Source organism: Mustela nigripes, chromosome 16, assembly GCF_022355385.1.
Source record: "Mustela nigripes isolate SB6536 chromosome 16, MUSNIG.SB6536, whole genome shotgun sequence".
NCBI classification, from domain to species: Eukaryota; Metazoa; Chordata; class Mammalia; order Carnivora; family Mustelidae; genus Mustela; species Mustela nigripes.
Window position 1 is genome coordinate 25399582 of NC_081572.1, and position 26968 is coordinate 25426549.

Consider the following 26968-nt stretch of genomic DNA (forward strand, 5'->3'; position numbering starts at 1 on the left):
CCGGGTGTGTGATCTCGGGCCTGAGGGTGGAGAGGGCTGGAGCTGTCTCCTCTTTCCCTCTCAGGGGCTCCTGTCTGGGGGTCCAGGGGCCCACCTGGGCCCCCCTGGGCTCACGCCGCATGGGCCTGTCCGGGCCCTCCAACACTGCCAGGCCCTCTCTGAGGGAGGGGCAGGGGGAAGGGAGAGCACGCGGGAGCTCAGGCTCCCTGCCCTCCTTACAGCGTGTGGGAGATCGTGGGCCAGCAGGGGGGTGGCCTGTCGGTGCTGCGGACCTTCCGCCTGATGCGGGTGCTGAAGCTGGTGCGCTTCCTGCCGGCACTGCAGCGGCAGCTTGTGGTGCTCATGAAGACCATGGACAACGTGGCCACCTTCTGCATGCTGCTCATGCTTTTCATCTTCATCTTCAGGTGAGGGCAGGTGCGGCGCCCGTGCTGGCGGCGGGGAAGGCCTGAGGGGCGGGGGGAGGGGACGCTGCTGCCCTGACCCCCATCTCGTGGCTCCTGTGTCTTCAGCATCCTGGGCATGCATCTCTTCGGCTGCAAGTTTGCATCTGAGCGGGATGGGGACACGCTGCCGGACCGGAAGAATTTTGACTCCCTGCTCTGGGCCATCGTCACTGTCTTTCAGGTGCCAGGGTAACCAGGCAGGGCTGGACAGGGTTGGGGGGATGGGGGCGGTGCCCCTGGGCAAGGACACTGAGCCCCAGCCCCTGCCTGCAGATCCTGACCCAGGAGGACTGGAACAAGGTGCTCTACAACGGCATGGCCTCCACGTCGTCCTGGGCTGCCCTTTATTTCATTGCCCTCATGACCTTCGGCAACTATGTGCTCTTCAATCTGCTCGTCGCCATTCTGGTGGAGGGCTTCCAGGCGGAGGTAACCCCCTGCCTGCAGCCATCAGCTGCGGGAGCCTGGGAGGTCTCGTAGAAAATGCCCATCGGGCTGGGCGTTGGGGTGGGAGTGGAGGGCTAGGGTGGAAGGCTCCAGGTCTCCGGCAACCCCTTGGCCCCAGGGAGACAGGGTGGTAGTGGGGGACACCCCGGGCCCAGGTCAGCTGCTGACTTCAGCTGGGCTCCAGCATCAAAGTTGGCTAGACCCTTCCCCGGGGAGCTGGGGAAGTTGGCCGAGGGTACGGCTGGATCCCAAGCATGGATGCTCTTGGGGACATCTGGAGGGGATCCATCTGAGCCGAGGGGTGGGGGGAAGCGTGCGTGCAAGTCATCTGAGCTCCAGCTGAGCTGATGAAGATGCCACCAGGGCCCGGGCAGGGCTAAGCTGCCCAGGGTGAGAAATGAGCCCAATTAGCTGCAGGCATGGCAGAGATGAGCGTCCTATTTCCAGCCCAGGCTCCGTCACCTTCGTCACAGGCGGCGTCATCAATTAATATTGATTTGCATTGATCCTGCCCTTGCTGTGCCCGGGCTCAGCTTCTGCCCAAAGGGCTGCGTGCCGTTTCTCTCCCTCGGCTCTGCCCCTCTCCCCCGAGCTCCGGGCTGGCCCAGCCCAGCCTCTAGGCATCTTTCCCAGGCAGGTTGACCCAACCTAGAAATGCTCCAGGTTGGGCGTAGAAAAGCTCTTGGTCCAGTTCTCTCCGGGTGACCCGGATGGAAACTCCCGCTGCGGCCTGGTCTATAAATACTCGGCACACGGTGGAAAAACAAAAATCTATTTTCCGACTCTTTCCCAGCCTGGCGAGGGCGGGCCACTCCCCGTAGGCCGGCTGGGCTGGGGGGACGCGGGTACATCTGGCCCATGCCGGCCCTCTCCTGCTGCCTGCCGCGCGGGTTCTGTAGTGATCCGGGATGGCATTTCCTCCCGCAGGGTGACAGTGAGGACAGCTGGGGGGCGGCGCAGCCTGCTTGTGGGGATGGCTGGGCCTCTTTGTGGGGAGGCCCAAGGCATGCACTTGGGGGTTCCCTGGGGCCTGGAAAGTTAAGGGGTGCCACCGTACTCCCCTAAGAACCAGGATCTCTGTGGACGCCCCCTGCTCTCAGCCATAGCCCTCGGCCTGTGGCAAGAGGAGCCGAGAGGGGACAGGGGTCCTGCAGCCCCTTCCAACACATCATTCCTGATGGCTAAGATATCCTCAGGAAAATTCCTAAGGAACTCCATAGGGGGCATGGAAAACACCCGGAGCCTACTTCCCTCCTCTCTTCTGGCCTGGAGGTGCCCAGAGCAGACAGCCCCCTCCCCACCACCACCCCTTTCAGCAAACACCTTGTTAAATGGAGTGCTGAGGAGCCAGGGGCCTGCCTGGTTGCTAGGCAGCAGTGAAAGTGCTGCTGGGGATGCAGGCAGGTCATTCTGGCCCTGTTTGGAGCCTGTCACTATCCCAGCCTGAGGTAGGCAGGGTCGGGCCTGGGGCCACAGCCTCCTCAACCAGCCAAGCACAGATGTCTGTAGGGGAGGGTCCCACTCAGGGCTTGGTGCTTCAGGTCTGGAGTGGGATGGAGAAAGGAGGCCCAGATCCACCCTCCTCTGGGGGATGGGGGTTGGGGGAAGCAGTGGCATGGTGCTGGGGTACCCACAGGAGGGGCTGGCCCACCGGCCCGCTGTCCTGCATGCGGCAGGCCAGCACCTCGATGGGGAAGGAAAGGCCCAGTCACTCAATGCCAGTGACGTGGATGCCTCCAGAAACACCTGCCCTCTCGTGTATGAGTTTCAGGGGGTTGCACATGGCACTTTGAGGCAGCCCCACAATCTGGCAGGAGAGGCTGCTTTTTTGCTATTGTGATGGTCAGCTTTTTTACAAATGAGGCAACCCACCTCGGTGGAGGAAGTGGCTGCCCCCGTTTTGTGGGGGCATCGCTAGCAGGAGGGCTCAAGGATAGCCCCCGGTTGGCCTTGCCACCTGGCTAATAGGTAAGAGGGAGGAGCCCCAGAGGGCTGGGCTGGCTCCGCTGATGATTGCCTGACTTGTGGGGGGCAGTGCCCTGAATGCCTGTATATTCATCATCCACACACTTAATTAAATGAACAGGCGGCAGGCCCTGTGTGAGGCCATTAATTGATATTAAACAACATCATAGCTGTCATCCCAGTGTTACTTGTCACATTCTATCCCAGTGGGAGCAGCTGGACCCGGTCTGATTTGGAGGGACACAGGCTGGGCGTGTGGGAGTGGGGAAGCCCGTTCCAACAACCAGCCTTCAGCCTCCTCCCAGCCTCTGCCTCCGTCCTCTCCTCCTTCCCAGCCTGTCTGCCCATTCCCCAAGCCCCCTGCCAGTGGGGGGGCCAGCGAAAGGCTAGCTGGAGACTCAGGTGTGAGGCCCAGATGTACCTCTTACTCTCTGCGTGCCTTGGGGCAGTTGTCTTAGCTTCTCCAAACCTCAGGTGTTGTCCCTAAGGGGACATTGGTGGTACTCCTTTCCCGTCTTGTGAGAGGCTAGCTGGTGGCATTAATAAGGTAGTTTCGGGAGGGCTGACACGCCCTCAGTGAGCGGTAGCTGTCGTTATTAGGATTATCGGGGGGCTCAGTCTCCTTCCCTGCCCTTTCCCCCATCCTCCTGGCCTCTGCCCTCACCCTTCAGATTCATTCTGGCCCGAGGGCCTGTGGTTGAATTCTCGAAGGCCCTTCTGTCCCCTTTCTCCTCCTCCCCTACCCATGGTGTCTCGTCCCCCTCCCACCCCCGCCTGGTTTGCACCACCCTTTTCTTCATCCTCTTTCGACACTGCTGATGTCTGAAAGCCTGAGCGCCTGTGACCAGCGCCCGTCCCCTGCCTCCCCGTCTCCCTGTAGGAAATCAGCAAACGGGAAGATGCGAGTGGACAGTTAAGCTGTATTCAGCTGCCTGTCGACTCCCAGGGGGTAGGTACGCGATCACGAGTCGGCATGCCCCCCTTCCCCGTGCCCTGTGCCCCCTCCACTCTGCCTCCGCGTCTCTGTGGTCGTGTTCACGCTCAGCTGCTGTGCAACTGTGGTAGCTGTGGTGGTCATTGGTGTCGTGAGGTTTGCTTCGATTTTAAGTCCCTTCCCCCCGCCCCCCTCCCTGAGTGGACATTGAGAGGAGGAGTCTCTTTGCCTCTGCCCCCATCGACCTGCAAAGGGCACCGTTCCCGTCCCCTGCTGGACCGGTGGAGGGGCGGGAGAAGGAAGGGACTTAGAATCGTCTGTGTGCACGTGTGGGGGACACCGCGTGTGTGTGCCTACGCTTGAGGTCCCCAAGGAGTCCACGTCCTTGGGTCTCTGTGGACTCGGGATCCGTGGCCGCAGACCGTGTTCCCCCATCTCTCTCCTCTCCCCCTTGACTTGAGCCCCTATTGGAGACCCCCACAAGCTGCCTCAGCTCAGGACAAGTCTTTGGAGGATGTGAGGGTGGAGGTGCTTCTTGCTGGAAGGTACCAGAATTTTAAATCCACTTCCTAGTCTCTGGCCCCCTGACCGCCTGGAAGGCCCGGCAGGTGTTCCTGGACACGTTCTGGCGCCCATGCCGAGCGAGCCTTTGCTCCACCAGTTTCCTGCACAGGCGTGGGAACTGCGGTCTGGAGCCAGGATCCCCGCGGGACCCCACGGTGCTGTGTATCCCGAGCAGCCCCCCGGAGATCCCGCTCGATAATTAGAGGCCTCGTTAGGGATGTAAACCAAGTTAATGAAAATGATCCCCTGAGATGCCAATTACGCAATATTTATGTCCTTATCACAAGTAGCAATCAAGTATTTCTTAATAACTTCTTAAGGAGAAGTGCGTAATTACGAGGGAACCTACTGACCTGCTAAGAAGGAAAAACTGCCCCAGAGACAGGGACCGAGGTACAAATGGGGCCAGGGGAAGGGGTGGGGTCTTGGGGAAGACAAGGGGACGAAGCAGAGGGTCTGCAGTGGCCTCCTTGGGCTGAGCTGCTCTGTCTGGGGGTCTTTCAATCGCCTTCTCGGGTCCTCAGGTCTGAGGCCCGGGGTAGGGCAGCCATGGAAGGAAAGCAGAGGCTCAAATTGGAATTTAGGCTCTAGTGACCATTTCACTTAGGTCCCTAGCTCCCTCTGGCCTCTGCACCCACCTGCCGGCTCACTCTCCCTTCTCCCCTCAGCCCTTCCTGGAGCCAGTCCCAGCCAGGCTGGTTGTGTCGCGGGCTCTGGGATGAGCCGTGTGGCCTTCTCTGAGGTGTGGCTGGTGGGAGGCAGGGGGGTTGGGGGCCCTGGGGAGCTCTGGGCCCCATACCTGCGTGGTCTGGCCTGTGCCAGTGCATGTCTCGTGCCGTGGTTGCTGGTTCCCGTAGCCTGTATGTGGTGTGTGCGTGTGGAGATAGGGAGACCTGAGTCCCTCCCACTAAGTTCTGCCCGGCTGCGGCCCTAACGGCCCACTGCTCCCCCACCCTAGGGAGACGCCACCAAGTCTGAGTCGGAGCCTGATTTCTTCTCACCCAGCTTGGATGGCAATGGGGACAGGAAGAAGCGCTTGGCCTGTGAGTATTTCTCCTGGGGGAGCCGTCCCCGGCCCTGGCCAGGCCTCGGGTGGTCTCAGGTCTCACCCTCTCTCCCCCAGCAGTGGTGTCCCTGGGGGATCCCCCAGAGCTGCGGAGGAACCTGCTGCCCCCTCTTATCATCCACACGGCTGCCACACCCATGTCACTCCCCAAGAGTTCGAGCACCGGCCTGGCAGAGGTGCCGGGCCCCGCCTCCCGCCGCACCAGCAGCAGCGGGTCTGCTGAGCCTGGGGCAGCCCACGAGATGAAGTCACCGGTACGGGGTGCCTGTGGATGCTGGGAAGTGGGAGATGCGCAGACGTCAGGAGGGAACAGAGGAGGGAAGCAGATGGGCCTGAGGGCATGGCCTCTGAGCCCCAGGCTGGACAACCCCCAGGGAGGTCAGTAGGGCTGGTAAAGCAGACAAGTAGAGCTCTGGTCTCGGGGTCAGAAGAGCCATGTTCTAATCCTACTCTTCAGTCCCTTAACTCAGTGACCTTGTGTGAGACTCAGCCTCTGAGTTCTGTTTTGGAAGGGGAGGGTGGTCCTTATCTTCTTAATATCCCATCGTAAGAATAGCAAACCCCACTGACTCTGGACCAGGCACTGTTCTTATTTTAAGATTTAATTTATTTATTTAACAGAGAAAGAGAGCGAGAGAGGAAATACAAGCAGGGGGAGTGGGAGAGGGAAAAGCAAGCTTCCTGCTAAGCAGGGAGCCCGATGCGGGACTTGATCCCAAGACCCTGGGGTCATGACCTGAGCCAAAGGCAGATGCTTAACAACTGAGCCAGCCAGGCGCCCTGGACCAGGCACTGTTCTAAGACACTGCTCATAAACATTCTAAATGCATTGAATCCTCATCGCAAGCCGATGATGAAGGTATCTTCATTATCCCCATTTTAGAGAGGCAATCTTAGTCTCAGGTGGCCAAACTGATTTGTGGGACGCCCTGCGTCCTGTGAGCCGGTGACAGCCAGCCCTTTCATCCAGGAGCAGACGTCAGGGCCCATGCTCCTGCCGTCTCTTTATACTGCCAGTCAGCTAAATAAGGAATAGGTCTCAGTGTCATATCTCATGTACAGACGAGGAACGGAGGCACAGAGAGGTTTAGTAACTTGCCAAAGGTCACACAGCTAGTTGAACTAAGTAATATGAAACCAGGGCTCTTCTTTACACTTCGATACCTGGTGTGATGCCAGGGAGGCTCTCAGGAGACAGCGCGCATGGGAGGGGGTGCAGGGCTGGGAGGTCTTGGTGGTGACCACCCTCTTCTTGACCCCCCCACCCACCAGCCGAGTGCCCGCAGCTCTCCACACAGCCCCTGGAGTGCAGCCAGCAGCTGGACCAGCAGGCGCTCCAGCCGGAACAGCTTGGGCCGCGCTCCCAGCCTGAAGCGGAGGAGCCCGAGCGGGGAGCGGAGGTCCCTGTTGTCGGGAGAGGGCCGAGAGAGCCAGGATGAAGAGGAGAGCTCTGAAGAGGAGAGGACCAGCCCGGCGGGCAGTGACCGGCGCCATGGGGGGTCCCTGGAGCGGGAGGCCAAGAACTCCTTTGACCTGCCGGACACGCTGCGGGTGCCCGCGCTGCATCGCACAGCCAGCGGCCGCAGCTCAGCCTCTGAGCACCAGGACTGCAATGGCAAGTCGGCCTCGGGGCGCCTGGCCCGGGCCCTGCGGCCCGACGACCCCCCACTGGACGGGGATGATGGCGATGACGAGGGCAACCTGGTGAGCCCCCCCTGGGCACAGTGACCTCTCACCCCTGACATTGAGCGAGGGGAGCTAGACAAGCCTGTCCCCGTTCTGTGGAATTCAAGGAGTTGCTGTCATACCCTCTCATGCCCCAGGGATCTCAAGGGGGGCCAGCTCTGAAGCTGAGCACCGAGCAGCCCCTTCCCTCCCGACGCCCGCCCCACCGAGCCCCAGATCCTCGTCATCTGCGGGGCTGGTGGATATGGATGGTTTCGGGCAGATGCGTATGAATCTTTCATGGCCCTCCCCCTGTGACTCAGAAATACCCATCACTCATCTCTCCAAACCCATGCCCTCCCCATCCTCCTCTCCCATCTTGACCTCATCACCAGCCTTGACTTCACCCCCGCCCTAACCCATTCACCCCTCCTTGGGCCCCTCACCACCATCTCTGACTCCAGGGGTGGGGCACAGGGACCTAGGACCTCAGGGTTAGCCCATGAGGAGAAGGGGCCAGTGTCTCCTGGTCCCAGGTGTGTCTTTGAACAGACAGCTGTGATGGGGACAATGTTTGATAATTGATACGGCTTCCAAGCCCCGTGAGGAAGGAAAAAAGGAGGCCAGGCAGGTGGGGCCGGGCTGGGGACAGAGAGGATAAGAGCAGAGAGGCTGGGAGACGGGGTGCGGGGCAAGAGGGGGGAGATTACCGAAGTGAGCGATGCTCAGGGGATGAGACGGAGCTGAGAGGAAGATGGGGGTCTTAGGAATAAAGGAAGAGAAGGATGGCAGAGGCTGGACAGCCAGCGAGCGCCGCGGAACTGCTGACGAGCAGGGCAGGCTCGGGGAGCTTGGGGGCCTGGTCGTGCACACAAGTCCCGTGATCCTTCTAACAGAGCAGAGGGGAGCGGATAAGAGTCTGGATCCGAGCCCGGCTGCCTGCCTGCTGCCGTGAGCGAGACTCCTGGTCAGCATACATCTTCCCTCCTCAGTCAAGGTGAGCAGGGGGTCCCTGACCTCTCCTCCTGGGGGGTGAGCCCGTGACCCCGTCTCGGGGATGCCAGAAGTGTCCTCTGACCTAGGGGCAAGTGAGAGAGGGGTCCCGGGCTGGGAGGGCCCAGGAGGGGGAAGGGCTGCAGGGCAAGGCCACTTACCGTCATCTTGCTCACCTCCTGCCTAGCATTTGCCTGTCTTCCAGCAGGTTCCGCCTCCTATGTCACCGAATCATCACCCACAAGATGTTCGACCATGTGGTCCTTGTCATCATCTTCCTCAACTGCATCACCATTGCCATGGAGCGTCCCAAGATCGACCCCCACAGTGCTGTGAGTCACCAAAGACTAAACCCGGGGGCTGTGGAGTGCCTGCTTGGTGCCGGTCCCCTCCTGGGTTAGCGCTCAGAGAGCCAGCAGGGTGGGCCAGGAGGCCCAGACAGACGTGGAGGGAGGGAGCCAGGAGTCTCCTGTAGTTCTCCCTGACACCTGGCAACCTGGGCTGGCTCCCGTGTCCATCTCCTGCCTCTGCCTCTGTTTCCCTACTGTTCTGTAGCAGCCCAGCTTGGGGGGGGGGGTGTGCCCTTCTCCTTACCTGGGTGAAAAGTGAGCCCCATTGCCTCCTGGCTATTTGCAGACAGCACGTGCTCAGGATCCAGAGACCTGGGGGGCCCAGGTGTGGGTCAGCGAGTGTTGGAGTGATGCACACAGCAAGAGAGGCCCCACTGGGGCTGAGTGGTCTTGCTTCCCCTGCTCCCTTGCAGAGGGTCTGGGTTTCACCTTTGACTTCTGTGCTGATTGGGGGAGACGTCCTGCTTGGCCTACCCCACAGGCCATGGAGAGTTGGGGAGAGGGGGGTGCGCTTTGCTCCTCTTGGTCCTGCCAGGTCACAAACAAGTAGGTTTTCAGGCGCAGCTGGTTCTAAACACTGTGTCTCCCCAGCCGGGCATCATAGGCCCCTACCCCAGACCGTGTTTGCCCCTTACAGCGTCTTGCCCCACTTGCCCAGAGTGACCCCCCACCCCTCCTCACTGTGCCCCCACACGGCCCTTCAGATTTCTGGGTTCCTGGGCTTCTAGTCTCCAGAGGGTAGGCTCCAGCTGGGTCAGGGTGGGGATGGAGGAACCTTTTTGAGTGGAGGGCCAGCCTGGTAATAGGTGGGGGAAGGGACCCATAGCACTGGAGCTTTTGTGGGTTGGAGCAAGGGTGGCTGGTCACACAGCCCCTCTGTCTGCCACCTGCCCCAGGCCTTGCTGCAGGGCCCTCTGCCTCTGTCACCATATCTCACCCCCCATCTCCCCCTTGGCCCCTCTATCTCTGGCTCTGCCGCTAACCCGCATCTCTCTTTCCCTTCCCCCGTTTCTCTCTTTGACACTCACACTCTGCCTGCTGCGTCTTCAGTCCTCCCCCACCCCTCTCCTGGCCACCGAGGGATGGACTCCGCCTGCAGACTTCAGGGGACCGGGTCACCTTCTTTCCTGCCCTGCCCCCACCCATGCCTCCATAAATACGTTGCCAACAGAGGTCCAGGCTGTAGTCAAGCTCCTTGCTGGCCCTGTGGCTCCATTTCTGGGCCACACAGCGGGAAAGCAAGTGCGGGGAGAAGGGAGGAGAGTAGGAGGAGGGGGTCAGAGATCAAGGTAAACCCTGCTCCAGTTCTGAGGGTTTCCGAAATACAGGACTCAGATGACAGTACTGGTTGGGGGAATGTTTCTCCCTCCAGGCCATTTGGGGGACAGGAAGCAGCACTGTTCAGACTGTCCACAGAGCTGCGAGTCAGGGGGCCTGGCACTGGCTGTGTGTGTGAGAGACAGAGAGGTCTGGGGACAGGAGGTCGCCTGCCTTGTTAGGAAAGGTGGGGGTCACTTTCCTGAGTCAAATATTGGAGGCAGTTCCTGGCTTCTGTCTGCAGGGCAGCCCTGGCTTACGGAAGGGGGGTCCTAGTGGGTGACACGTGCCTGCTGTCTCTTGCAGGAACGCATCTTCCTGACCCTTTCCAATTACATCTTTACTGCAGTCTTTCTGGCAGAGATGACCGTGAAGGTAATAGGGGGTCGGTGTTACTTTGGGGCTCTCTGGTTTCTGGGGTGAAAGGGGTTGGAGAGATTGATCCCAATAGGAGGACAGAGCTGGGGACTTAAGGGAGGCGGCGGCAACAGTGATGCCGCGGGCGTCCCCAGGTGGTAGCGCTGGGCTGGTGCTTCGGGGAGCAGGCGTACCTGCGTAGCAGCTGGAACGTTCTCGACGGGCTGCTGGTGCTCATCTCCATCATCGACATCCTGGTGTCCATGGTCTCCGACAGCGGCACCAAGATCCTGGGCATGTTGAGGGTCCTACGGCTGCTGCGAACCCTGCGCCCACTCAGGTGCGTCCCCGGCCGAGCGCCCTCCTTAGGGACAGCTCCAACAAGCCAGCAGTAGAGCAAGATCCCCACGAGCCCCTGCTTCCTGACCGCGACCCCCACAGGGAACCCTGGCATCGCTTGGCTTGAACCGTGGCCCCAGGGGTTTCCCTCCTTGAGCATGCTCCCACCGTCACTGTCCCCACAGGACAGTCTGCTCGAGGCTGCCATGCCCCGGCCTTGGGCAGGCCCCAATATAAGAGGCCGCAGGCAGGGCCCTCCTAGCCTTTAGCTGAAGCTCTCCCTTGGGTGTCACTGTTGGGAGTTGGGGGGGAGTGACCGTCCTCCCTGGGGAGGTGACAGACTCCTCTCCCTACCCTCACACACCTCTCAGGGACCACCCACCAGCTAATCCTGCTAGCGGAGAATCTGCTGTCCCAAAATCACCCTCCACCCCACTGCCCACTCCCATGTCAGGACTTTCCATGGATGAGGACAATACCAGCTGACTAGTGCCAACCACCTCCCACCACCACCCCCTCCTTGCCTGCACCCTCTATGCCTCCTATAGGTCAGCCTCCATATCCCCACAACACACTGCATCCATGGGTCTACCTCTCTCAAGCTGATTTCCCACCCCAGCCCACCAGATCATACTTTGACATCTGGGAGTGGAGGAGAGTGGTGGGGGAGGTAGGGGTGAGATTTGGAGAGATTGGGGTGGGAGTATCCTGCACGGGGAGCCCAGAAAGCCAGAGTCCAGGATGGGAACCAGGGAGCCCAGATGGGTGGTGAGGGCGGCAGGGCAAGGGATCAGGGAGCTTCCGAGCTGAGAGAAGCCCTCTTTTTCCCCTCTGTCCCTCCCCAGGGTCATCAGCCGGGCCCAGGGTCTGAAGCTGGTAGTGGAAACGCTGATGTCCTCCCTGAAACCCATTGGCAACATCGTGGTCATCTGTTGTGCCTTCTTCATCATTTTTGGCATCCTGGGGGTGCAGGTTTGTGGGGGCCTGGGGGCCGGGTGGGAGTGAAAACCTGACTTGTGGCTTTCCTCTTGGGCCTTGGATGCTGAGGCTCCAGCTGCTGCTGCTGTCTTGATTCCAGAAAGGAATAAGCAGGGACACTTCCCTTGAGGCCCTAGGCCTCAGTCCCCTTTACCTCCTGGGCGTTTTGCAGAAAACTCGGAGCCTAGAAGAGGTTCCCAAAGGGGACAAGGGCCTCAGAGAGGCTGCTGACCCGTGGCAGCTGCAGACTGTTCTTCCTGCCCCCCTCCCACACCGCGCGCTAGAGGACAGAAGCGGCCCCGGCCCCGTCTGCTCCGGGATCCCTTCCCCTCTCTCCCTGCTCGAGCTGAGTGGGCTGCAGGCCAGAGCTGGGGATCCAGGGCCCAGACAGCTGGGCCAGGTTAGCGGCAAGCTGGCGGGCAGGAGGGTGCAGACCCCAGACGAGGCAGGAAATGGGGGCTGCTGGGGAAACTGGGCCTCTGGCCCAGGGAGGAAACTGATTTGGGAGGGAAAAAAAAGATCAGGAGCTGCCTGCAGGTCTCAGCAGGCACCCGGGGAGCCCCTCGCCCCAGCCTTCCAGAACCCCCTGGCTGCAGCTGTTTTGGCTTCAGGGCAGACGGCCCGCTGTCTGGGCGGCGGGGTAGCTCCTGGGTGGCTACTGCCCCTCCCATGCCTGTCCGTTGGCTTCCTGGAGTGTCCTCTTTGCCCAGGGCAGAGGGCTGTTCCTGGTTTGCTAGAATTCTCCAGCCGCAGGGACCAGGCTGGGGTACATTTGCCAAACCTGTGTGGAGCTTCTTGGCATAGTCAGCGCCCCTTCCCCCTCCTCACGTCCAAATGGCTTGAATGAGCAGAGGGAGCCATTGGGAGCCCAGTCCTGGGCTTTTCCAGTAGACTTTGGTCCATCCTTGGTGGGTTGCCGAGGCCTCCTGGTCCTCCTGGGCCCCTATTCCCTTCCCCACCCACAGTTATAGCCTGGCGTGTTATGAAAGGAGGGGGGAGCGTTCCCATCAGAAATACCTGAATCCGGGGTACCTGGGTGGCTCAGTGGGTTAAAGCCTCTTCCTTCAGCTCAGGTCATGATTCCAGGGTCCTGGGATCAAGCCCCACATTGGGCTCTCTGCTCAGCAGGGAGCCTGCTTCCTCCCCTCTCTCTGCCTGCCTCTCTGCCTACTTGTAATCTCTGTCTGTCAAATAAATAAATAAAATCTTAAAAAAAAAAAAAAAGAAGAAAAAGAAATACCTGAATTCGAGGCCCCTTTCTGCCACCTACTGGTTATTCATCCTTAGTTAAGTGTGAATTTACTTCCCTGAGCCTCCGTTTTCCTCATCTGTAAAGTGGAGTCGATAATCCCTGGCCTGCCACACCATTAAACCATGTCATTTGGCCCCTCCCCCAGAGTGGGGGTGGGGTGGGCCCAAGAGTTTGCATTTCTAGCATGTTCCCAGATGATGCCAATGCTGCTGGTCCAGGGACCCCACCCGGAGAGCCAATGGCTTCACCTTTCACAGAAAACCAGTGACAGTTCCTTCCTCCCCAGCACCTGCCCCACTGACCTTCTCTCCTCTAGGGTCTCAGCTCCCAGGAGCCCAGAGGAAGGGGTGCCTGCAGGGGGGTTCCTGTCGGTGTTCCCCTGACTCGCCCGCACACGGGGTCCTCAGTCAGGGTGTGCTGGAGCTCCCAGGCCCCAGGGCTTGTGTGGGAGGGATGGGGCTGGGGAGTTCAGGGCTTCCTGTGGCCACAGCTCACTCAGCTCTGCCTCCTGGGGGGTGTGTGTGTGTGTGTGTGTGTGTGTGTGTGTGTGTGTGTCTAGCTCTTCAAAGGGAAGTTCTTCGTATGCCAAGGTGAGGACACCAGGAACATCACCAACAAATCCGACTGTGCTGAGGCCAGTTACCGGTGGGTCCGGCATAAGTACAACTTCGACAACCTCGGCCAGGTGAGCTCCATGCTCCGAGGTGGGGGTGGGGGTGGCGGTCGCAGGCGTCCAGAGACCACCCGAGTCCACGCGTCATGACGCGCGGGACAGCTGACTTGGCAGGGCCCCCGCCTCGTTGGCGGATGTGTGGGTCATCCTGGCATTTCCATGGAAGCTCGTGGGAAGGGCACAACGAGATGATGGATGCGTCTGCTTAGCCTGGGGCAGGACACATTTATACTGTCGAGGCAACCCCTTCTCCTCCACGTTCGCAAATATAGAGCCACGTAGAAAACGAAATTGCTCGTTTACTTTTGCTGGTTTGCTTCCCAGACCCGGCCTGGTTTTGCTTCCTGGATTTCCAGGGCTCTGGTGTCCCTTCCTCCACCTGGCCAAGGTCAAAGGCCTTGATCATCTCCTGGGGCTCCTCTGGCTTCACACCAGCCATAAAGCTCTGGGACAGAGAGTTCTCGAGGGGCCCACAGTGTGACTCAAGCCTGACCTTTGAAAGGCGAGGGTCCCCTGAGCTGCTGCCAGGAGGTGCTCTGGGGACAGGTGGTGGGTCGCTTGGCCACACAGTCTAGGTTTCAGATGGTGTCTCCTTCCTCCCCTCCCCCAAGGCTCTGATGTCCCTGTTCGTGCTGGCCTCAAAGGATGGCTGGGTGGACATCATGTACGACGGGCTGGATGCCGTGGGTGTGGACCAGCAGGTAGGGCCACGGTAGGCAGGATTCACCTTTGGGTTCAGGCCACTCTAGGCATGATGGGGTGTGGGCCCTGGACAGAAAGAGAGAGGCTAATTGACAGAATGCCGTCAAGGAGGCATCACCCTTTACAGCAGAGGCTTTTTGACTGGTAGCCTGCAGGCCAAATCCTGGCATGTTTTGTTGGATTGCAACATGTTTACACTTTTTTGAATAGCAGCAAACATCTAAACATTAGTGGATTTCACATTCAAATCCAGAATTGGGCCCGCTCAGGATTCGTCTAAGGATCTGGGAACGTAGGGCTTGAATTCCTTCAGTGCAGGAGTTACTGGAACAAGGAAGCAGCTGCCCCTTTTGATAGAATACCTACACCTCTCCTTTGCCACAGTCCCCGCCGCTCCCTCCTGCTTAACACCAAAGCCACATCACTCATGTAGATCTCCCACTGGGGCCCTGTAGCTACCCAAGTCTGCAGAGCACATCTTAATGAGCCCAGCCTGTGGGGAATTACCCGAGGCAGCCAGGTCTGATGCCTCCTTGGGCTGATGCCTCCACCTGTCCTTCCTGATCCCCACCAGCCCGTCATGAACCACAACCCTTGGATGCTGCTGTACTTCATCTCGTTCCTGCTCATTGTGGCCTTCTTTGTCCTGAACATGTTTGTGGGCGTGGTGGTGGAGAACTTCCACAAGTGCCGGCAGCACCAGGAGGAGGAGGAGGCTCGGCGGCGGGAGGAGAAGCGTCTACGGAGACTGGAGAAAAAGAGAAGGAGTAAGGAGAAGCAGATGGCTGGTCGGTAGTCTTTCCACATCTCTCTGAGTCGTGCTTGACCTTGGCCTTGTGACTGCAGGGAACCAGGGGCTGGGGAGGGCGGGGGGACCGGGAGAAGGCACTCCCACCCCCCCCTCCTCACCTCCTTTCCCCTCAAGAGCATGTCAGCCTTTAGAGCACGCATGAAGCAGACTAGTCCAGCCCCATGGGGGAGAGGGAGCGACCCCCACGCTGCGGGGCTCCCCGGGTCTCAGCATCACACTTCTCGGAGGATGCCGGGCAGAAGGTGATGCACGACCCCTCCCAGCTCACCTCGCAGAGGAGCCTCATGGGATTGAGAATCCTGCTGCTTTGGGGCCTGCCTGCGTCCAGACACCCAGGGACTGGCCAAGGTGCCAGACTCACCTGCCCCAGGTTTGGGGAGCAAGCACCTTGAACCCGTGCCTGCCTAGGGTCTGTAGTTGCTGAGCAAGACCTCAGCAGAACTTACAAATGGACGATGCGTGAGAGAACCCCAGACTCACTCTCTCTCCCTATCTCCAGCAAAAGCCCCTAGCTTCCTGGCTGTCCTTTTTTTTTTTTTTTTTTTTTCCCACCCCGGGGGTTGGGGGGCATGGAAATCTCTCAGGGCAGGTGTGAGGTTATAGGAACTCTGAGCTCATGACTCTCTGGCCTTAGAACCCTCAGCTCCCTCACCTGGGATCTCCAGCATCTCTCGGTATTGGTTGGAGGAGGCCCTTTCCCGTCCCTGCTCATGCTTTTACACCAGGGGTAGGCCGACACTAAGGGAAAAGACACAGATTCCAGGAAGGATGCGAGAGAAGGAACAGGCGCGGGGGCCCCTTTGTTTCTCAGGGGTGTGTGCACCTGTCTCCCTGTCTTCAGGGTCCCTGTCTCATACTCAGTAATCTCTGTGACTCTGTCTCAGTCACAACCCACGTCTCACTGAGTATCTTTCTGTGTGGGTTTCTCTAAGACTTTCTGTGCTGTCTCTGTTTGGTCTGCGGGGTTCCCTTCCCTCCACCCTGTCATAAACCTTCTTCCTCACGCCAGTAAGATGTGTGCAGTGCTCTGAGTTTTCCCTTTGGTTTGTTGAAATGTGAGTACCAACAAAGGGGTTGGGGGCTGCTGTGGCCCTCCCTCCGCTCTGCCCCTGGCCCATTTCCTGCTACCGGTGGGGGGCACCTAGAGCACGTGGAGCGAGAGGGGGGGAGGGGGGAAGGGGGCGGGGCTGGGTGATGGAGGGACCAGGCCAGAGCTCCCTGTTGGATGGGAGGACCCATGGCAATGGCGAGGAGATACTGGCCTCTGGGCAGGGGTGGGTGGTGCAGTTCTCCACGTCCCACATCCTCAACGCCCCACATCCTCAACGTCCGTGCCCCACGCCCCCTGCTCAACTCTGGGGTAGGGGCCCCACCTGGGCTATCCCCATGGAGGTCTGAAGCTGAGCAGGGGCACCACCCCCAGCAGCCACGCTCCCACCCCTGCTCCGCCCCGCCCCTCCTTGCCGTCTGCCTCCTCAGCAGCAGGGCCTCTCCAGATGGAACTCTTTTGGCAGGAGGCGCTTCTGGCCCTGCCTGACCAGCTGGCTCCCCTTCTGGGGTCTGGAGCTCTCTCAGGTGCTGCCCCGGCTGAGGCGCGGGTAGGAGTGGACATCTGTTCTGATGACGGGCGGCCTGCCCCTCCCCATACCTCTGTTTCCCCCGCCCCTGTGACCCTGAGGAGCAGGCCCACTGGCTCACCTCCCTCAAATGCCCTGGGGCCAGAGTTTGGAGCCTGACAACCGCTTAGGACCAACCACCTGTGCTAGTGCTCCGGGCACCCCGTTCATAGGCTGAGTGAGGGCTGGAGGCGAGGGGGAGCGTGCTGATTAGAGGGGGGCCCCGCCCAGGCCGCCTGGTCCGGCCAGTGACCGATGTCGTGTTTCGTTCTTTTAGATCTAATGCTGGACGATGTAATTGCTTCCGGCAGCAACTCCAGCGCGGCGCCAGGTACTGCGTCTGGGGTTGTGGGTTCCAGGGCGAGGCCCGGGGGCAGTCAGGCCCTACCTGCCCCCAGGCCTGCCTCACGCGTGCCGCGAGGTCCTCTTTGCTCCCTCGTCCTTGGCTCATTGATTCCGTCCTCTTGGGGTGAGGGACAGAGGGTCCCTGGGGCACCGGGCTCTGCGTCAGTCATCCTCTAGGCCTGTGCTACGCCGGATGGGGAGGTGAGGGTCTTGCACGCTCCTTCCTCCCACACCTCCGGGAGGGGACCCTCCTTCTCCTTGCAGGGCTTCCAAGGGCCCAGCTGCCCTGCCCCCTGCTGCCCGTTCCCACTCCTGCTCCTCCCCCCAGGTCACACTGTTCGATTATTAGAGCTGCAAATCTCACCTATCTCCTTTTGTCTGATGGGGAGACTTTGATCCAAGCAAGCAGGAGGAAAGGAGCAGAGAGGGAAAGGATTTGTTTTTAAAATGTAACAATGAATAATTGAACAGATTCGTTAATAGTCAAGTAATCGCGGTGACCATGTCATCGCTACAAACAGCAGGATTGGGAATCGTGGCCTCAGTTAGCCGCCAGCGTCTCCCCTCCACCTCCCAGAAAAGCCAGGGATCTGGTCAGGGGTGAGTTGGGTCCTTGTCTTTGAGAGCCGTGTCCCTGGGAAGGCTCTGCTCCTGCTTGTCCTGCCCCGGTACTTAGGCCGCTGCTGCCCCGACGCTGCCCCGACACGGCTCCCAGGCACCATGCAGGTGGTCAGAGGCTCAGGGAGCCTGTGACAGGGCTGCGGGGCCTCGTTCTACCCTGTCTTCGCCCAGTGGTTCCCAACCTGTTCATCCCCAAAGGCACCCTTTATCACCTCCTCCAGCAGAACCCACGTTCTAAGAGCCTGCTTTTGAAGTTAGGCGCACCTCCGTAATGACTTTTTTCACTGCTTTTGCTAATCAAAGGCACATCTAATTGCTACCCAGAGCTCTGTGCTGTGGAAGGTTTCACCCGGAACGATAGCAAAGGAGGACCCTTCTGCCATTAGATCAGTCTGTGGGGTCTTAATGTAGGCCTAGGTCTGATTTCTTTTGAGCTCTTAGAAATATTGAAACATAAGGACGTAAGGACCCCCATTCAACTGCCTTCTTGGGCTGCAGAGGACTTGGGACTTCAGGCTGGGGACCACTGGGCTGCACCTTTCCCCACCATTCTGCATTCCCCCAGAAGCCAGACTGGCAGATGTTGCCCTCTAGATGTTGGGCTGCCTGATCTATGGGGGCTCAGGGAACCCCTGAGCCTCAATTTGGGAGGCCATCCCTGAGGATTGATGTCTCCCGTCCCCTTGGTGCCAGGTTCTGGTGTTTGGCATTGAGCAACTGTGTACATGTCTGAGGGTCTGGGAGGCTCTGGCAGGTTCGTGTCTGGATTGCCTGGGTCCCACGTCTCTGTGTCAGGCTGTACTGCCAATTCCTGATGTGTTGCGGGGAGGGGATGGGAGGAGGAAGTAGCCTCAGCTCTTCCCTTATGGGGTCACCTGGTCTGCAGACTGAACACCCACAAGTACACATTTCCCCCAATACCGCCCTGGCATAGGGCTGGCCCTCAGAGGCTTCTCCACCAGGAATGAATGCACTCAGGCTCTCTTGGCCCTAAGGTCTCCTCCCAAGACACCCAATCAATGCCCTGCATCTGTGTTACCCGCACGCTGCACCCCCATTCTGGGCACATTCCACCATGCTCCTGTTGGCACTTACAGGCCCGTCCCCTGATGACAAGGGTGTGTCTTATTACCTTTCCAGCCAGTGATGAAGACTCAGAGACCCCTCTCAGGGGCTCAGACCAGCCCAAAACCCTCTTTCCCAAACCTGCTGTTGTGTGGTCTCTAGTTAGAGCTTTTCAAACTGCTGGGCACATAAGCCATCACCCGAAGAACAGATTAAAACACAGATACCTGAGCCCCGCCCTAGAAATTCCCACGGGCTGCTCTAGGGGAGGACAGATCATCTGCATTTGCAACCCATTGCCAGGGGATGGCGATGGCGACGCATGGTCTACCCAGCTGTATGATGGGTACAAAGTCACACACTCTAATCTGGGGCAGCTAGAAAGAAACCCCCCCTCCCCCGCCAACCCCGGGCACCACACCCCCCAGCCAGCTCTATTCCCACTCTGTGCCGCTCCCAGAGGAGGGGGCCGGCCAGACCCTGGGGAAAGGCAGAAGGAAAGACTCACTGATTATCAGGGGAATGGGCCTGATAGGACACCTAGGTCCAGCCCAGCCTCTGGGCACGAAGGGAGGGACCGGGATCACCAGCCAATCAGGGGCACTCCTGTCAGCCACCTGTGGCACCTATTTCCACTCACTGGGATCAGGCCTGGCTACGGCAGCTGAAGGTGTGGCCTCTGCCATCAGGGCCAGCGTCCCTGGGAGTGACCCCTGCCTTCTGCCTCCTGCCTGTCACTCTTCTTTGCAAACCCTCTGCCCCGGCTGTGCCTTGGGCTCTACTAACCCCCCCACACCTGCTGCCCTCACTCACAGCCGTGCTGCGTCCATCCTGTCCTGGTTCCTGCCCCTGGCTGGGGGCTGGGCAGTCCTGGGGGTGCCCTTCCACTGCTACTCACCAGCTCCGCCAGTTCTCCAAGGCAGCTTATACTGGTGGGGGGCAGGGAGATGGGCTACGGCCAGAGCCCTTGGAGTCCCAGACCTGCGCAATACTACTCTGGGAGGTCTCTACTTCTCTGAGCTTAGGTGCTTGCTTGTAGAACCCAGAGCTGAGGAGCCACGGCAGGTGGCATCATCCAAACTTTAACAGTGAGAGCTTTGGGCAAATTCTCTGAAGGGCCCCTCTGGGGCAAGGCCATAAGGCTTTGTGTCTAAACCCACCAGGCACCTGGCGGGAAATGTGGGCTGGGAGTTCGGGTCCTGGCTCTGTCATGGCCTCTCAGTGTATGGACAGCTCCCTTGTGCGGGGCCTTGTTCTCTCCCTCTGTAAAACTGAGGGGCTGGTCAAGGGCGTGCTGATCAGACTGGCCCTGGGACTCTCTGGACCTGTGCTCTGAAAGGGGATTTCGGGCAGCCTCGGCACCTGCTGGTCTGGGGTGGGGGTCAGGCCTGGAGGGACAGACCTCAAGGGCCCGGCACCTGTCACTGAGCAAGAGGTCCAGCCTCAGCCCTGTTGCCCACTTTCCTCCGGGCTGCCTGCAGGAGGGTCCCAGGCTAATCCTGTCTGCCTCAGCTCTGTCTGACCTGGGGCTGCCTATGCTGTCAGACTAGGGGAACAGGGGAGAGGGGAGACTCTCCCCACCTCTTCCTCTGCATTATCTCAGCTAATAACGGGGCTAATAAGGAGCCACTTTTTCTAACCTAATTGTATTCAAACATTTTAGTTAATTCTCCATTCATATTTTAGCATAATGGGATCGGGTGCTCCCGGCACTTACGGAGATTAATGCTGAGACAGTGTTCCAGCTGCTAAGGCAACGCAGGGCGGCTAGCGCCCTCTGGTTCTCGTGGGTACTGAAGGAAGGAAGAGGCCTGGCTCACCTGGTCCACCTCCACAATCGCAGTGTGGATGACCCGTGGCCTCATGTTGTCCCCCATCCCGCGCCTCTCGACCTGCCCCCGCCCTGGGGAGCAGAGGGCCATCTGAGCTAACGAAGCCAGAGCTGGCTGGCCCATCTCTGAAAACAAAATCGATGGCCTCATGCACTGTTTGGGGCACCAGAACATTCGGGACTTTCTGCCTCTTGGTTATCCACACCTCAAGGCCGATGCTGGAGAGTGGCATCCGGTGAGATGGCACATGGAGCTCTTGGGTGCTCTTCTTCCTTTGGCCTTTGGTGGGGGCACCCCGCCAGGTCACTCCCTGCCTCAGTTTACCTCTTTGTTCCATCGTCCTCTGCATGGGGAAGGACATTTATATCTGAGCTGGCCTGGACCCCAAGCTTCCTGCTGCCCCTGAGCCAGCCAGCCCTGCCTGGCACGGGCCTCAGAGGCGGCAGCCCTTGCTGGCTGGCTTCTGCCCTAGAGTTTTAGAGGGGGAAGGGCTGTCTGGGACCTGAGGCTGCCCCAAGCCTCCCCGTGGGGAGCCTCTTCTTTCTTTGACCCATCTGTCAACCGCCTCCACTTGACATCCCTCCCCAACTTGGCCTGGCCTTTGCTCAGCACCTGGAGGAGGGGCCCCCTGCCATCTCCTGCCCCCAGATTCATTCTGCCTGCTTAGCCGGCCAACCTTCTGGCACCATGATCTTATAACTAAGTGGTTCACTAATTACAAGGGAAATACGCCTCTGACAGATCTCAGACAGTGCTTCCAGCCCAGCCTGTAGTGTGACGCCGCCCTGACCCCCAGGAGCAGGCGGGGCATGGCCTCATTAGAAACTGGGTGAGTCCTTCAGGTGGAACCCCTCACCCCAGATGAATCTGGGAAGCGCAGAGCCCTGTGGCCGCCTCTCTGCACCGCCCCCCCACCATGAGGGCCCCTCCGAGGCCCTCCGGGTGGGTCCATGCGGCCAGCCAAGAAGATGTTCGATTTTCAATCTCCGGTGTTATCCCCAAATCCCAGCTCTGTGTAATCCGCTCTGCTCCCCACGAGGGGCTGCGCGTGGTGAAGGAGCGAGGGCCTTTGCCTCTCTGTTGATGGAGCTGCCTCTGAGCCTGATAAGACCGGCTGTTTTCCATCTTATTGATCTGGCCTTACTGCGGAACACCAAGTCAGGGCTTTCTGAGGGGCTGGTGGATTTTGGAGGCTGCCTTGGGGACGGGGCTCACCTGGTGTCTAATGTGGGCGGGGAGCTCTGCATGTCCTGAGCCCTTCTGCACCCCACTGTAGCCCGTAGAACAGATGCTTGGAGGGCAGACGTCGAGGGAGCCCCCCAGTCCCGCCCCCCCGAGAAAGGCAGTGTGTGGAGGGTGAGGATGCGGAGGACACTGGAATGTTGCAGCTGTGGCGTTAGAGGCTGGCGGCTGTGAGGGACTTGGGTGGTGGGGGCGCCATGGGCAGGGGCCCGATGGCTGCTCTGCTCTCCCCCTGCCCCCAGAGGCCCAGTGCAAACCCTACTACTCAGACTACTCCCGCTTCCGGCTCCTCGTCCACCACTTGTGCACCAGCCATTACCTGGACCTCTTCATCACGGGTGTCATTGGGCTGAACGTGGTCACCATGGCCATGGAGCACTACCAGCAGCCCCAGGTAGGAGTGAGTGACCGGGCCTCTGGGCCCTGGGTCCAGCCGTGGGACTGCAGGGGGAGGCCAAGCCCTCCGCAGGGGTGCCTCAGGCAAGTCCTCGGCCCCCAACAGGAGTTCCTTTTGTACACCTTGCCTCGACTCTTGGAAGCGGGTACTGTCTTGGCTCTATGGATAAGGACACTGAGGCTCAGAGAGCTTCCACTACTGGACCAAAGTCCCACGGCCAGGAAGTGGAAGAGCTGACTTCTTCACCCAACAAATATTTATTGAGTGCCCGCCAGGGGTTTCTTTTCCCTTTGAGGGTAAAGAAGGCAGACCAGTGAAGACCAGTGTCTGCCCTTTCAGTGTTTCGATTCTAGTGAATGTCCAGCTCTCAACTCACCAACGATCTTGCTACTCCTGAGATCGGCCACTGTCAGTGATCCTCCAGCCCTCAGGCTCCCCATCTGTAAAATGGGGATGTTGAATTAGAAATGCACAAGGCCCTTTTCCAGGCTCTAGCCTTCTGTGCCTTCCAACACATTCTCATGTGGTCTGCTCCCCGTCCCTCAAGGAGAGAGACCCTTTCACACAAAGCCTGGATCATGTGTGAAGAGCCTCTTCTATCCTGGTGTGGTGGCCAACGGTCGACCATCATGGCAGGGACAGAAAAGAAAGATCCCCTTAGACTCACCTGTCTCCCCGATCTGGGAGTGTGATGAAGGGGGAGGGGCAGACATCCTCCCTGGGCCTTAGGAAACCCTGCATAGATGCCCCCCCTCCCTCCCTGCCAGATCCTGGACGAAGCCTTGAAGATCTGCAACTATATCTTCACCGTCATCTTTGTTTTGGAGTCAGTTTTTAAACTCGTGGCCTTTGGCTTCCGTCGGTTCTTCCAAGACAGGTAACAGAGAGGGATGGGGTGAGCAGGGAGTGGGGGAATATGTCTCCCAGGGAAATACATGGAAAGCTTTCCGGACCCTTGAGGTTCAGCCTCCACTCCAGGACCCACCGAGGGCTGATGGCAAGGGGGAGTTGGGGGGCATCCAGGGCCTGGGGGACGCAGGCAGCTGGAAATCAATGTGGCCCAGATTGGGGCTTAAGAGCACAGAGCCTGGAGCCAGACTGCCTGGACCAGATTAAGATCCTGGTGCCACCACTTAGAAGCTGATGACCTTGGGTAAGTTCCTTAACTTCTCTGTGTGTTGGTTTCCTTATCTATAAAAGGAGAAATAATATTGTAAAGATTGTGAGTTCCTGTTTGTAAAGCCTTTAAAACAGTGCTCGGCACCCGGGAAACAGCAAAGAAGTTCCACATTAAAAAAAAAAAAAAATGGAGTGACTACAAATGAAAAGTAGAAGCCTTGGAAGACCTGGGCCTTGGTGACTGGAGTCAAGCCATGCCTTCTCTGCAGGGAGGAGAGGGGGGACTGACTGACCTCCACCCTCCATTCTGTAGTCACTTGTGCTGCCACAACTGCCCCCTCCTCTACCGCGCCCCTCCCCCACTCAGGGAGCTGTATGCTGGGCTTTCCAGGTGGAACCAGCTGGACCTAGCCATCGTGCTGCTGTCCATCATGGGCATCACGCTGGAGGAAATCGAGGTCAATGCCTCACTGCCCATCAATCCCACCATCATCCGCATCATGAGGGTGCTACGCATTGCCCGAGGTTGGTGCCTGGCTGCTTGCCCACCCCACCCCACCCCTGCACAGGCGGAAATGGGGGGGGGGGCTCGGGGGGCGGCTCTGTGGCTGGCCAGGGACTTCATGCATGTGTGTTCCCACGGGTCTCTCTCCCTGGCCCAGGCTCTGCCAAAGGGAAGGGTTGGGGGTCATGGCGGGCCCAGGGCAGGGGTAGAGCTGGGGTGGGGGGGGTGCTCACCACGCTGTCCTGTTCCGCAGTGCTGAAGCTGTTGAAGATGGCTGTAGGCATGCGGGCGCTGCTGGACACAGTCATGCAGGCCCTGCCCCAGGTAGCTGGAGGCGGGGGTGGGTGGGAGGGGGTCCTCTCGGGGAGAAGGGGGTGCTTTCCAAAGGGACAAGCCGTGGGGGAGCTCCGGGAAGCTGTCTGGGAGACCCAGTGGCACCTTTCCCATTTCTTTTCCTCTCTTCCAGGTGGGGAACCTGGGACTTCTCTTCATGTTGTTGTTTTTCATCTTTGCAGCTTTGGGTGTGGAGCTCTTTGGAGACCTGGGTGAGTCCGGGTGGGGAGGGCAGAGGAGCCAGGGCTGGAGGCCCAGGGGCTCCCGCACTAACTCCAGCCTCTCTCTCCTGCCCTCCTCCTCTAGAGTGTGACGAGACACACCCCTGCGAGGGCTTGGGCCGGCATGCCACCTTCCGGAACTTTGGCATGGCCTTCCTGACCCTCTTCCGAGTCTCTACAGGGGACAACTGGAACGGCATCATGAAGGTGAGCACCCCGGGCCGTGGGAGCCCTCCCGGGGCTGGCCCTGACTCCAGGGAGGCAGGTCCACTCCTCGAGCCCAGATTCCTTGGCAAGATGAGTGGCTGTGAATAAACGTGTGGGATTCCTCCATGCAGGAACCCTCCAGAACTCCCTTTCCCCAGGACAGTGTGTAATGCTTTTGACGCTCACAGGACACCCTCCGGGACTGTGACCAGGAGTCCACCTGCTATAATACAGTCATCTCCCCCATCTACTTCGTGTCCTTCGTGCTGACGGCCCAGTTCGTGCTGGTCAACGTGGTGATCGCCGTGCTGATGAAGCACTTGGAGGAAAGCAACAAGGAGGCCAAAGAGGAGGCCGAGCTGGAGGCCGAGCTGGAGCTGGAGATGAAGACGCTTAGCCCGCAGCCCCACTCGCCGCTGGGCAGCCCCTTCCTCTGGCCGGGGGTCGAGGGCCCCGACAGCCCCGACAGCCCCAAGCCTGGGGCCCCGCACACCGCGGCCCACGCTGGAGAGGCCTCGCGCTTCTCCTTGGAGCACCCCACGGTGAGCAGATGGCCACCCCTGCCGAGAGGGGCGTGGGACTGGGGGCCCGTGCTTCGGCGGGTGGTGTACAGGGAGCGGGCAGTGTGGCAGACCCCAGGGCCCCCTCTGGATCCTTCTGCCCCTTCTGCCCGGATGCTGAGGGGTGAGCGGTCCCCCGCCCGTCCCCAGCGACGGCTGCCCACCCTCGCAGCCCAGGGCCACCCCAGTGAGCCACGGGCATGTGTGCGGGCTCGTCCACACCCCGCACCTCCAGCCCAGTTGGCTTCCCCTTCTCGGCTCTCAGGTTCAAGGCTAAGTTTTCTGTTTCCTTCCTGTTTCTTTCTTACCCTTGCCCGATTACCGAACCTCTCTCCTTCCCACCTTTCAACCCGCCTGGTTCCATCTCTCCATCCTTTCCTTACCTGCGTTTTCCCTCTCCCTCTCTCCCTGTGAGCTCTTCTCATCTCCTGCTCCCGTTCTCCCCCCCCACACACACACACCTCTCCTCTGTCCTGTCCCCCTCCTCCTTCTCCTGTCTCTTTGTTGCTGGTGTGCGTGCACACGCGTGTGCTTATGTGCGTGCGTGTGACCTCCTCCTCTTTCTCCCTCCGTGTCTCTTTGTCAATCCCCTGCCACCGCGACACTTGCCCTCGCTGCCCCTCTAAACCCCGCTCCCCTGATTCTCCGGCTCCCCTCCTGGGCGGGTCCTCCCCAGGACAGACAGCTGTTTGACACCATATCCCTGCTGATCCAAGGCTCCCTGGAAGGGGAGCTGAAGCTGATGGACGAGCTGGCAGGCCCCGGGGGCCAGCCCTCTGCCTTCCCTCCCGTCCGCAGCCCCTGCGGCTCCGACCCACAGGTTACTGTGCCCCCGTGCTGTGCCGGGCTGTGCCATGTGGTGCCGTGCTTCTGGGGAGGTGGGTGGGGGGGGTGTTTCCTGCCCGCTGGGTAGTTGGAGAAGGAACAGCCTCAGGGCCTCAAGTTGAGCTTCGGGCTTGGCAGGAGGCAGCTGGGGGTTCCTACCAGCTGAGATCAGCCCTTGGAACACATACTTGGAAGGTAGGGACACTGAGATTGCATTTCTAGTGCAGAAGGATGAATGGAGGGGGGGTTGACAGAGGGCATTTGCCAGAAAGAGCCTGGACAAGAAGAGGATGGGGGAGAAGACAAGTTGGCAGTGGGACCTTAGTGGGTGGAGGAAGTGTGGTGCCAAATCCAGGGGAGAAGGGCTTTTGGGGATAGTGCGGGTGGGCAGGGGATCCATGGAAGGATATGCCTTAGGCCATAGTCGGCTTCTTCCCTTTGTCCAGTACTCATCCCTGAAGCCTCTGTTTGGTGGCTTTTTTAGCCGTGAAGCCCACCAGACATAATGTGGGCTCTCAATAGTCAGTGCTTTCTGACCTGGCCTTGAGAGGGAATGGAAGGTTCTAGCTGACAGTGGATTCTGGGGATCTCACTGTGGCGGGGTGTCCCCCATAAGCCCAGTCCCTTTCCATAGCTCTGCAGGTTTTTCTCCCCCAGTCCCATCTAAAAGCGGGTCTTCAGCTTTCTGGGGTTCTCCTATCCACCTCTCCCCACCTCGTGACCTATCTGGCTACCCTTGACCCCCTCTGTTTGGCAGGGCCCCCTGCCATCTCTCCAGGCTTAGTGCTGCAGGGAAGCACCCAGGAGGCCTGGAGTGGAGGCAAGGAAACAGGTGTTAGTGGGAGAGAGGAAAGGCCCTGTGGGGTGGAGGAAAGGGAAGGCAGCTTCCCAGTACCTGGGACACCTGTAGCCTGATCCAAAGGAATAGTGACCCTCACATAGGAAGGCACCCTGCCCCTAGGGTTCCTGACCTCTTGAATCGCCTCTTGGAATTCAGTCTCAGAGGGCTGTAGGGACTTCAACCTGGCAATGACCTGGAATGATCCATGAGAGAGCACATTCCTTCCCAAAGCCTCCCATCCTGAAGGAGGCTGGTGGGGGTGGGGGGCAGGTGCAGGGAGAGAAGAGGACATGATGAGGCAATCACACAGATGGCCCTCCCCTCCCCCGGGGTGCTGTAGGCACTGAAATCCCCCCCCACCCCCACCCCCCACCCCCACC

General features: G+C 59.6%; 1 protein-coding gene across 18 annotated transcripts in view; it reads left to right on the forward strand.

The window, feature by feature from the left end:
• CACNA1G (calcium voltage-gated channel subunit alpha1 G) overlaps nt 1–26968 on the forward strand; it is a 62643-nt gene that overhangs the window by 30152 nt on the left and 5523 nt on the right. For 2 of the 18 annotated variants that reach the window (XM_059379216.1, XM_059379223.1), the window contains exons 11-33: nt 222–407; nt 513–627; nt 720–875; nt 5315–5399; nt 5480–5676; nt 6695–7126; nt 7984–8084; nt 8289–8412; nt 10054–10122; nt 10260–10444; nt 11289–11415; nt 13233–13358; nt 13958–14047; nt 14623–14815; nt 16753–16806; nt 21823–21974; nt 22745–22854; nt 23488–23621; nt 23855–23925; nt 24068–24146; nt 24241–24362; nt 24551–24904; nt 25599–25742. In XM_059379216.1, coding sequence (XP_059235199.1) covers nt 222–407; nt 513–627; nt 720–875; nt 5315–5399; nt 5480–5676; nt 6695–7126; nt 7984–8084; nt 8289–8412; nt 10054–10122; nt 10260–10444; nt 11289–11415; nt 13233–13358; nt 13958–14047; nt 14623–14815; nt 16753–16806; nt 21823–21974; nt 22745–22854; nt 23488–23621; nt 23855–23925; nt 24068–24146; nt 24241–24362; nt 24551–24904; nt 25599–25742 — 3406 coding nt within the window. Of the gene's footprint in view, nt 1–221; nt 408–512; nt 628–719; nt 876–3738; nt 3808–5314; nt 5400–5479; nt 5677–6694; nt 7127–7983; nt 8085–8288; nt 8413–10053; nt 10123–10259; nt 10445–11288; nt 11416–13232; nt 13359–13957; nt 14048–14622; nt 14837–16752; nt 16807–21822; nt 21975–22744; nt 22855–23487; nt 23622–23854; nt 23926–24067; nt 24147–24240; nt 24363–24550; nt 24905–25598; nt 25743–26968 lie in introns of all 18 variants that reach the window. The other 16 variants (XM_059379218.1, XM_059379226.1, XM_059379224.1 and 13 more) reach the window with 12 other exon arrangements.